Source organism: Hippocampus comes, unplaced genomic scaffold, assembly GCF_001891065.2.
Source record: "Hippocampus comes isolate QL1 unplaced genomic scaffold, H_comes_QL1_v1.1 scaffold2, whole genome shotgun sequence".
Lineage (NCBI taxonomy): Eukaryota > Metazoa > Chordata > Actinopteri > Syngnathiformes > Syngnathidae > Hippocampus > Hippocampus comes.
In genome coordinates, this window is record NW_017805139.1 from 1,612,091 (window position 1) to 1,624,008 (window position 11,918).

Consider the following 11,918-nt stretch of genomic DNA (forward strand, 5'->3'; position numbering starts at 1 on the left):
TATATATATATATATACTCCCACGCTTCATTTCATTTTTTTGGGAATATTTCCCATCACCCTCTCCTTGATTCTTTCAATAAAAATACAGTGAAACGCAGTTAATCATTAGCAAGTGACACGTTTTTTTTTCGTTTGTGGAATAAACCACACATTAAACTAAATGGGTTTCAGTTCAGTCATATTTTTTTTTCTTAATCGGTCGTGTTTTAACCATTAAATATATCTTAAAATTTCACAGAAAAGAGAATGCTGTGAAAATATGCGCATGAGGGGGGCGTAAAAAAAAGAGGGAAGGCATTTGAGGGATGCCCACAGAAGTGCGTGGGAGCTTCTCAGTCCACTGAATGCCAATGAGCATAAATGTGATGCTGCAATGCGGTACAAGGACAGATTTCCATTTTTTTTCTACACGAGGATGTTGAACTTGGTGACATTTAATTATCTCTCTTTTTTTTTAATTCATTGTCGGTGTCTCACGAGTCCCAAATGAGGCCTTACCTCCCACACTCATGCCTGAAGGTACTTATACTTTAAACCAGACATTTAAAAGACCACATTTATTTCCAGATTAAAGTCAATGAAATATGGCAAATTATTCCGAACTGTAATGCTGATGAAAATGGAGGCTGCGTTTTTACATGATCCCCATGAATCTCGATGCGGTCTGATCCCAAGTGGTGTCCTGGCTGGGATCTGTGCAGGGTGATGGAGAAGCGACAAAAAGGCTCGGAAGTGATTGAGTTGACCGAGGACGGGCGGCCGCGCCAGGCCGCGGAGAAGAAGCCCCCCTTGTGCGACTGCAACTGCTTCGGCCTGCCTCGCCGCTACATAATCGCCATCATGAGCGGCCTGGGTTTCTGCATCTCCTTCGGCATCCGGTGTAACCTGGGCGTGGCCATCGTGGGCATGGTCAACAACAGCACCATCCACCAGAACGGCAAGATCATCATTAAAGAGGTGTGCCCAACACCGAACACGTCAGCGGGACACCTCTCCACTCCCTCCCCCAACATTAGACGACAGAAAAGAAAGACAAAAGGCGTGTGAAAGCATTTCTTGACACACAATAGGGCCCCTGTCTCCAAATGCGTAAAAACGATTTCCCATTTCTGAAAACAATACATAGACAATTCGCGGCTCATTAAAATATATACATTAAAACACCTTTCAATGGGTCTCCATTCTGGAATGACATGCACTAGTGACAACATTCCGTTTTAATATTCTAAACCATACCAGGTAGTAAAAATGTTTATTATAAAGGCCCATTTGTGTGTCTGTGTGTGTGTGTGTGTGTGTGTCATTTTTTCCATGCATGTATCAATCAAAATAGTAAAAGATAGCCTTCGCGACGTTATTTGCACGAGTGCACACTAAAATTATGCGGAGTGTCATGAATTATGTCTCATTCGTTGTCATTTTATACTAAAGCTATTTGGTAGTTCAATGTTATCAAATCCAAATCAAGCGTTGCGTTTGTAATTCGCATTTGCTATAGGTGACTTGAAATTACAACGCCATACAACCCTAGTGATTAAAAAAAATCCATATTCCCTAATTGTAATGTAAGGCTTTATTATTTCAAAGATGCCAAAAACATTTCCTCTGGAAAAGGTTGTTTAAAAAAAATCATTAAAAAAAAACATCATGTATTTTTCCTCCACAACGATTTACCAGAAAGCCAAATTCAACTGGGACCCAGAGACGGTGGGAATGATTCACGGATCTTTCTTCTGGGGCTACATAGTAACTCAAATCCCAGGAGGATACATCTCCTCCAGGCTGGCTGCAAACAGGTAGGCGGCAGCTTCCCGCGTCACACCCGCTTCCACGTCACCCAACTCAAGCGCGCAGTGAATTCCAAAAGAGAACGGCCTAGGATTTTTTTTTTTTTGTCGTTGCTTAACCCGTATATGTGTGTGTCTGTGTATTATATATATATATATATATATAGTGCGTCATCATGCTTTTTTGAATGCATCAATAATTTGTCATAAGCATACTGTATCTGCAGATGATGCGGATCTGTTTGCAGTGGTGGGCGGGTGTGGGGGTCGCCTAGCAGGCTGCGGGCAGTGGCCCCCGGTGCCGGGCTTTGTGCCACCTGTTAATGAGCTCCCGAGGGGCTGCATGCTCGAATGTGCAAGGGTGTGCAGAGCAGACCCCGAATGTGTTGGCGCTAGAAGGCCTTTGTTCACATGCCAATTCAACATTTGCTTATATTTGATGACAAGATTTCACGGATAAACAATTTGATTTGATGGTTAATCCAAAATATAGATACATAAAGAAAACGTCATTTGGTGGGTTATCGAATCGAAATTTCCATTGCAGATTTTTAATCATTAATTTTATTTTATTGCACATTGCGATCATTTTGGACACCACTGTTTTATGTGTGTTGTCGCCCACTTCACGGGTCGTGGATTTCGTTGCGGCCATGTCGGTCTCGTGCCTGTCACGTGAGTGGACAGGATTAGGGTGCCCCCGACCGCGTGCTGCAGATGAGGAAGGCGGAGCATGTGTCAAAAATGAGAAATAGCTGCCTGTGTGTAGTTTGTGTGTCTTTGTGCGTGCGTGTGCGCGAATCATCCAAAATGGGTGTTTTGGAGCACATTTTTGAGACGCTTTTTTGCGTGTTTGCGGTCGTGGGTGGGTGCGCGCGCGTGCGTGCGTGCGTGCGTGCGTGCGTGCGTGCGTGCGTGCGTGTGTGTGTGTGTGTGTGTGTGTGTGTGGGGTGGGAGCTCCGACTTTGGTTGCTAGGCGACCCATGCGAAGGGACGTGTCTGTGTTAAATATTTATCTCGACGACGTCTGGTATGCTGCTGAGCCATTGGAGAAGAACAAATGTCACTCACATGGGATTAGAAATTAATCAGTATGAATGATATCAGCATATTTGAATCATTATGCTTTTCTTTAAAATAAAGAAATCTGTTTAAAGCGCCGTTTAAGGGCACCAGATGTGATACTTCTGTTAAAATATTTGAAATAATTGTGAGGGCACTTACAATGATGTTTTTTTTCCAAATGCATTTGATCTTTTTAGGGTGTTTGGTGCAGCCATTGTGCTCACATCAATACTCAACATGTTCATTCCCTCGGCTGCTCGAGTCCATTATGGTTGTGTCATTTTCGTTAGGATACTGCAAGGACTGGTGGAGGTAAGCAGCCATATTTCCCAAAGCATCGACATTTTTCCATTACATGGCCATATGTGATGCTTAGCTAGGAACAACATTGATTACAGACGTACAGTTCTGTTTGAATTTTACACAATGGAAAAGCAAGAGAGTGCACTTGATATTCAGCCTGCGGAAATCCGAGATGGGCTATATTGATCTAGTCCACTGCATCTTTGTGGCATAGCGCCTGCTTTCCCTTGGCTGCATTTTCCCTACAGAACAATCCGAAAAGAAACTCTCATGCAACTCAGTCCACTTATAACTATTCGTTCATTTTGACATCTTCTACAGAAAGTAAATAACACGACACTCACAAAATAAATAAATAAATAGATCAATAAATAAATCAATAAACCCATATGTGCCGATTACATGTCTCTGCATAAAATATGTAAGAGTGAAGATTTAACAGTTTTATCATAACCTGCAGCATTAAAACAGTGCAGCGCTGTCCTGTGTATTGATTATGTCGGCACAGTTTTTTCAAATTAGCATGTGATGAATAGCTGCACGGCTGCTTTGCTCGACAAACAAGTTCATTAGGTATCATTTGTTCAGGCTAATTACAAGGGTGAAAATGTTAATTGTTGTTAGTTATTGTTAACCACTGGTTCATAGAAAAGGGTGCGCACTCAATACTGAACTCATATCACCTTGTATGCTTTTGCCATGGAGGAAGTGCCTTTGCAAACAGTTTGCTTGGATTATATTTCTCAAACGTTCCATTTAGGGAGTCACCTACCCAGCTTGTCATGGCATTTGGAGTAAATGGGCTCCCCCTCTTGAAAGGAGTCGTCTGGCCACCATTTCTTTCTGTGGTAAGGACGTTGGCTTTTATGGGAGGACTTTCTGTTCAGAAAGGCCTGACACCAACTAACACCTTTTTTATTTGGTCTTGCTTCTTCTCAGGCTCCTACGCTGGCGCTGTGATTGCAATGCCTCTGGCTGGGATACTGGTTCAGTATACAGGATGGTCTTCGGTGTTTTATGTCTATGGTATTGTTAATTACAGCAATGAATCCATTAAATCCAGATTTTTACTTAGGAAAGACATTTACATTGGGCCATACGGCTTAATTGGCTTTCAATTCTAACAGGAAAGCAAAAAAAAAAAAAACCCCTGAAAATATATTTAGAAAGGTTGATCATTCGTGCATCCAGTGAAAGTTTCATGAATTTTTACCCAGGAAGACCAAGTATAGATTTTCCTTACTCCTCCAATGTTTTCCTGTACTAATAATTGGCCCATCTTTCTTTCTGTCCTAGAAACAGATAGCTGTCCTGTCTGAGTATTATCCCCTCAGGCATTTTTAAAAGTCTGTCAAACAACATGTATAAGCACAATTAAAAGGCGGGGGGAGGGGGGTGGTCACATCTGCAGTGATCTTAAGTCTGGATTCATTGATTGATTGATTTATTTTTTGTCTGTGATGTGCAGGATGTGTTGGCATCATTTGGTACATGTTCTGGATATTGGTGTCTTATGAGAGCCCTGCCGAACATCCGACCATCACTGACGAGGAGCGCTGCTACATTGAGGAGAGCATTGGAGAGAGTGCCATGCTAATGGGCCCTGCTGAGGTGAGGAGATAGATAACCATCAAAGCCAACAACATTTTCAGTCAACAGTAAATACAGTATAAGTCAATAATTCAGCTAGAGTCTATTTATTGAAGCGTACTGCTCTGTTCTACATGCCCATACACAATCGTGAAATGAAATGTGGAGCTATAACCTCTTGCAGAAATTCAAGACACCCTGGAGGAAGTTCTTCACCTCAATGCCCGTCTATGCAATCATTGTGGCCAACTTCTGCAGGAGCTGGACATTTTATTTGCTACTTATCAGCCAACCTGCATACTTTGAAGAAGTGTTTGGCTTTGAGATAAGCAAGGTAAATCGGTTTCGCGCATGAAAGATTGGAATGTTGAATATGTATGAAGTTACCAGCACACATGCAAGTGCTAGTCAAAACATGGAACACTTTGCCCCTGGGAAAAAAAAAAAACGCGCAGAATCAATGACACTTACGTAGATGAACTGCTGACATTACATAACAAGGCCACAGCAGTTCACAAATGATGGCAATAATCCAAACAGCAGAACTGGAAAATCGGTAATGACGTAATAGCCAACAGGATATTCTAATTAGTGACACTTTGTTGGTGTGTGGTTTGGAACAAGTGTCAGTGGCAGGAAGGCAGTTCAATCTTTTGTTCTTAGGCCTTCACATACTGAACGGATACTTCAGTGTATCTCAAACTTTTTACATCAAGTACCACCTGAAAAAAATGCTTCGCTCTCAAAGTAGCACCATAATGACCAATATTCAAATTCTGTAGCGCAGTAGACCCAACTGTTCATCTAAAATTTTCATTCCAAGAAAGGTATGAGGCACATGATGATGAACATTTGTACTGTGATTCAATATCGGAATATTAAAAAAATAAATAAATACATTGAATAGTATTGCATATAAACATTTTGAAAAGAATGTATGTAAATAAATGGCGGTGCACAATTAACAAATTCACAAACACGCTGAACTAGACCATTGCACCGGCCCAAAAACAACGATGCGCCAGTTTTTATGCCGGGATTACTCTCTGTCGCCAAATTTTTCGGATGAGTCGATGGTGAGGCAACTACGAGGGCTGGAACACCCAGAGACACGCAACACGGCCCCAGACACCTTAGACCGGGCTTGCATCGGTAAGAAAATAAAGTTACGTGAATTTTTACGTTGCCTGCACGTGCGCCAGTCTACCAAAATAGGACCTATTATTTGAAAAACAAATCGGTCCCAAAACCTAAAGGCAAAGACTGATTTTCCAACATTTCCCGTGGCTGTAGGTTGGCATATTGTCTGCGCTGCCCCACTTGGTGATGACCATTATCGTACCCTTTGGCGGCCAGCTGGCGGACTACCTGCGCAGCAAGAACATCCTGTCAACGACCACAGTCAGAAAAATCATGAACTGCGGAGGTGAGAAGTCTCGACTGAGGGCCAAGTATCAATTTTCACACCTGTTTCTGCACAGCTAAAGGGTGTTACTGTCACCGTGTTGGATACACACTGTTCATTTTTGCTTTGGTGGTCAGTGCTGGAGCGATGCTCAATACTTGTACACATCCAGTATGTGATCGTCACTGCACATTGATTTCATTTCTGCCTCTTATGTAACTGAGAGAAAATCGTCACGCTCACTTAATTGAATTGGCATTGTGATGGGAAACAGCCTGTGGGCTTTGCTGTAACCAGTGTTTGAGGCCTGCTGTTCCCCTCTGCTAGGATTTGGCATGGAGGCAACGCTGCTGCTCGTGGTCGGATACTCCCACAGCAAAGGGGTGGCCATCTCCTTCTTGGTGCTGGCGGTTGGCTTCAGCGGATTCGCTATATCAGGTGAGTCGATGTGAATCTAAAATGAAATATCTGCCAATAGGAATGTCCTGAAATCTTGACAGAAATTCTTCCACGGCCATTAGAAACCTACGCAAAGTGGGGAAATCAGAATAAAATCTTGGCGAAGCAAACTACAACCGCAGTCATCAACATATCGTTCAATTAATACCTCAGGTGGTGTCAACCAAAACAGGCAGACACTTCTTGGAAATATGGTGAAAATATTTGTTATAAATATTCTGCTATGTGTATACTGTATACTGTAATTACAATCTACGTGCATTCTATGTTGTGGAAGCACAGGTTACATTGGGCAGGCAGATGTCCTTTGGACATCCACATTACTAATTTGTGCGCAGCCTGGAAATATTTAGCAAATTTGTTCAAGTGGACATGTCAATAAATCAAGCTGTTAGTTTTGAACAATGTGATTTTCTGATAAATTGACCAACAGTTTCTATTCTAGAACTGTCGGTAGTCTCTTCTAACTCCAGCAAAATGGCAAACCGGAGTGTTTCTAAAATTTGACACTGCTATATAAGCGGCACAGTTGATTTTTGTGCTGTCTGGATATAGTTACAAGAAAACGACCGTTTGCCTTTCTACAGTGGTATAAGTTCGATTGAATTTTTGACAGCACTCTTTTGGTCTGTGTTCAAGTCCCAACGTGGGCTTGTCACAATTTGTTGACATTGCATTGCATATAAATGTTGAATTGACATCCAGAACAGCTCATCAGAGGGGTGAAAACCCCTGTATCCATGTCTTACTCTAATTGTGACGTGGCGTATTTTACTTTTTGTTGTTGTTGCAAAATCAGCACATTGCCAGTTGTTTATAGGAACTCGAGAGCAATGCGAGGTTTTTGACTGTGTGCAAAATGTGACTGCCTGTTGTTCTTGAGCTTTCTCCTGGAGTGTTAAATAATTCAGAGCCAAAGGTCTCAAGAGATTTGTCAGGCAGACAGAATGGAGCAGCCATTCCGAGTGGGGGAGCGGGTATTGCCTGTTTCTCCTACAAGATGGACAATGTTTGTGCTCCTTTCATCCAAAACTGTTACTCTTGCTTCGATTACTTGATGCCTTACAATATCTCCCTGTGTGTGATTTATTAGTCCACTCTCAAAAACCCTTCATCATTCTGATACAAATCCACCGCATTGATTCCTTCCTACTCTCTTTTCAGGCTTTAATGTTAACCACTTGGATATCGCGCCCCGTTATGCCAGCATCCTCATGGGCATCTCGAATGGAGTGGGTACCCTCTCTGGGATGGTGTGTCCACTTATTGTTGGTGCCATGACAAAAAACAAGGTAAAGGAGTTTTCCGAGAAGCACGCAACTTGATCCAATTTTATGACACAACTCAAATACCAAAAAGCAAACATTGAAGTTCATCGAATCACACGTGTCTGCAAAGAAAAACAAACTTCAAATATTTATAATCTGACAAAAGTTCTTGTACGTTGATATATTCTCCCCCAAATCAATCCAATCTTGACCACCGCCTATCCAAGAATGATCGAGACAATCCGATCTGTACAAAGTGCAATATAACAGCACACAACTGTGCCCTGTACATGATTTGGAGCAGATTCCAATCAATATGAATTCATAAAATGACAAACACATTCTGATTATTGTATGCATTATTGAATACAGATCATTACAGATGTGTTTTGCTTGCCGAGCAAATCAGGCAATTTGGCAACAAAAAATAGACAACATTTCAGATGACCGAAAAAGAGGTCTATTGTGTGGCGCTGGTGGTGTAACGCAATTTTGATCGAGGCACGGGCAGATAGATTTGGCGCTCCGCAGACATGTGTGGCGGATATCATCTATTTCATTCATGGATATGACAACAATGTGGGACAATCCCTAAGAATCGGAGAAATCAATTTAAATCAAAAGAAATCTATTTTTCAAATTCTATTATTTTTATAGCACAAACCTGACCAGGTAGGACAACTGTTGTGAGGACGTGGGGGGTCTGTGTCTCACACACGGACACATGATTGTGGGTGCAATTAAGGCAGTCTCCAATTGCTAACATTCCACATGGACATCCGACTACTGTACATCATCCGCAAGGAGAAATCATGCAGTTTACCCACCAATGTCACGCATCGACCCCTATTTCTTTTTCCGCAATTTCAAGCACGGCGTGCGCTACGTTCCATCCTACCACGGCGCAAACTCCCTGTTACGGCCAGTTGTATCAGTGTAATGAATACCAAATGAAAGAAAACTCCACCCATGCAGAGCAGGTCTTTCTGGCCCTTGCTGACCGCCGCTGATATGGTGGTATTGGTTCCGCGGTTCTGCTTGTTATCAATTCAACATAAACATTGTTGTCTCCTCCTCCCCCAACTTCAGACCAGAGAAGAATGGCAATACGTGTTCCTCATTGCCTCCATGGTGCACTATGGAGGCGTGGTGTTCTATGGGATCTTTGCATCAGGAGAGAAACAGCCGTGGGCCGACCCCGAGCTCACCAGCGAGGAGAAATGCGGCTTCATCGACGAGGACGAGCTGGCAGAGGAGACGGGTGACATCACACAGAATTACGGTGCTTACGGGGGGCCCACCAAGTCGTACGGTGCCACCACGCAGGTGAACGGGGGCTGGGCCGCCAGCTGGGAAAAGACGGAGGAGTATGTGCAAGAAGAGTCTCAGGGAGGAGGCTATGGATACGGGCAGCAGGAGGGATATTCTTAGACCAAACACACAGCACACAATGGTACATGTGTAGACCTCTCGAGTGTGTGTCAATATAGTCGAACATAAAATTAAATTAGAAAGATTAAAAAAAAGCAAAAGAACTCCCAATTCATTGTTGATGTTTGCACAAGAAGTATCATGTTAAAGTCTAAATGAAAAGCTATTCAATGGTATGTAATTCAAAAGATGTGTAACACATATCAAATTGGCAACCTGTAAATGTATTATTATGCATATGGAGAATAGATATATTTATCTGGAGTGAAATAGTGTTTTAACGTAAAAAAAAAAAAAAAATCTCATCCCATCAGGAGAGGCTTCCTAAAAAAATATACAGAAGCCTGTAGGAGAGCCCTCATTGATCATCTGACCTGCTTCTGGATAGAATACCACAAACTACAAGCCAGACACAAAGGTCGAGAAACCTGTCACCGCACAGCTTCGTAAACAGAAGCTGACCACCGTCAATATTGATTGTAACGTATCACTCCTAAGAGCACATTTTTAATTGTTCTGGTGTAGATGTTTGAAATGTGACATAGTAACTTGTGATTGGTAACACTGCATTAAGGTTTGTCCCTTTCTGATGTTTGCGCTGTGTGCTCCATTTTGTAACATGGCACCCTTTGCGGGAAAGAGTGTGATGTTAGCAAACCCAGCAGTGTGGTGCAAAGAATGTCATTCCATTACGGCAAAAGGTTGGTCGTCAAACAAGCACATAAAAATATGAAACGCGTCGGATAATTGCCGATGCAGAACAGGAAAGCATTTTTTGTTGTTGTTGTTGAAATGATTCAATGTGAAAAAGACTTATTCAAGGGTCGGTGCAATGCAGAGACAAGTTATCCTGTCAGTTTCCGAAAATGGAAATATATTTAAACTTATATATTTAAACTAGAAAATGCACATCGTTTAAGCACATTTTAGGTCATAGGAAGATGAAAGATGAAGTAAGCTTGCCTAAAAAATTAAATAGCAGTCAAATGATTTTCCATCAAGGCAAATGACCTTTTGCCTCTTTGTAGATAATACAATTGATTGGCCTTTTACATGTGCAACTATCCACGTAAAACATAAAATATGGGTCAAAACATTCCATCTTGCTGTAGGGGCCAAATTTCAATCTCAGTGACGGCCATTCATTAGCACTTCACAATGCAAACGTGTGTGTGAGAATGAGTATTTATGCATGAAACTTTGTGGTGTTTTGCTGATTACCCCCCGCACCGCTTTCAAATTCATGCGTTTTTTTTCTGTCATAAACTGTCACAGATGTTTCCACTTCTTTGCACAATTAACCAAAGGGGAAGAGCAAAAATGGGTTTTCCAAGAAAGTTACATTTTCTAAGCGAACAAAGACCATCAGCAACAAGGTTGCAGTCTGGACCGCCAGTGCGCAAATGGCACCAACCTTCTCTCCGTACTGTACAAAGCAATAAATCTGTAGTAACAGTTCTGGTTCCGTTCTGAACATCACCATTGCGCAACAGTTTGTATGGATTTGTTCAAAATTCTTTTTTTTTTTTCTTTGTGAGAATCAATGTAGAACATGCACACAGATAATAATATGTAATTACATAAATAAATCTACATATAAAAGATGCTACAGTAATCAATAATGTAGCATACAATATTTAGTCTGTCGCAAACATCTTTGACAAGATGAAAAGAGTTTGTGAGAAGGATAACAGCGAACAACGGTTGCTCTTTAATGTCACGTTGGTTTTCTTTTCTTGCTGTATGCTCACATGTCTCTTCTCTTCCTGGTCCATCCCCTCTCTCTCCCACAATGAATTTTTAGTTTGAGCAACACTGTTCATCAGGTGTCTGCACCCCTGTTTTCCTTCGCCGTATCTTCATATTTTTCCAAGGTGATTTCCTGATTTCTGTGTCCAAGCAATCAGTGATGCTCATCGACAGTAACTGATTCTGTATTTTCCAAAAAGACAACAGTGCAACATTAAGTAGTTCACCTTTCATGTTTTTTGTGCCTCTGAAGTTGAAGTGTAATTCTTTGCCTTCTGGTGATGTGTAAACTGAGAGGTTTGTTGGTGTAAAAAAAAAAAAAATCATTTTTTTCAAAAAAAAAAAAAAAAACAACAACAAAGAAAACACAATCCCTGTGTCCTACATTTGTTTTGAGAACCGTTCAAACTGATGTATAGCTTCGTACCTGCAAAGAATGAGCCACTGTGTGATATTGTCACCTTTGCAATTAGCCAGCGTTGATGAACGTTTGATATGGAACATTCCAATATGACAACAAATGAACAGTGTTCTTCCATAGACATCAAACAAATATTCTTTCCAAATCTGAAGGAGCTTTGTAGATTCTAACCTGTACAGATCTGACAATAAACCTTGACTGAGGCCACGGTTGGGCTAAAATGTTCTTCCCGGGGCATCGCTGTGGTTCCTTCCGAAGCTGCTCAGGTAAACAATTCAATTTTAACTCTGAGAAATTAAACTTTCCGCAAAATATGTTCCCCTGGTTATATTTAGGTTTAAGGTTGAAGTCGAGGTGCGCCGTGCCTATTCAAATCAATGCAATAGACCAGGGGTCCCCAACCGCCGGTCCGCGGACCGGTACCGGTCCGCCGGGCAT

General features: G+C 41.7%; 1 protein-coding gene across 1 annotated transcript in view; it reads left to right on the top strand.

The window, feature by feature from the left end:
* The window catches only part of slc17a6b (solute carrier family 17 member 6b), a 13,723-nt gene extending 2,307 nt beyond the window's left edge, over positions 1–11,416 (top strand). Inside the window, exons 2-12 of the mRNA XM_019867581.1 lie at positions 704–959; positions 1,680–1,798; positions 3,052–3,166; positions 3,918–4,005; positions 4,097–4,183; positions 4,626–4,768; positions 4,932–5,081; positions 6,041–6,173; positions 6,480–6,590; positions 7,776–7,903; positions 8,969–11,416. Coding sequence (XP_019723140.1) covers positions 704–959; positions 1,680–1,798; positions 3,052–3,166; positions 3,918–4,005; positions 4,097–4,183; positions 4,626–4,768; positions 4,932–5,081; positions 6,041–6,173; positions 6,480–6,590; positions 7,776–7,903; positions 8,969–9,310 — 1,672 coding nt within the window. The 3' untranslated portion in view covers positions 9,311–11,416. The remainder of the gene's footprint in view (positions 1–703; positions 960–1,679; positions 1,799–3,051; positions 3,167–3,917; positions 4,006–4,096; positions 4,184–4,625; positions 4,769–4,931; positions 5,082–6,040; positions 6,174–6,479; positions 6,591–7,775; positions 7,904–8,968) is intronic.
* The last annotated feature ends 502 nt before the right edge of the window (positions 11,417–11,918 follow it).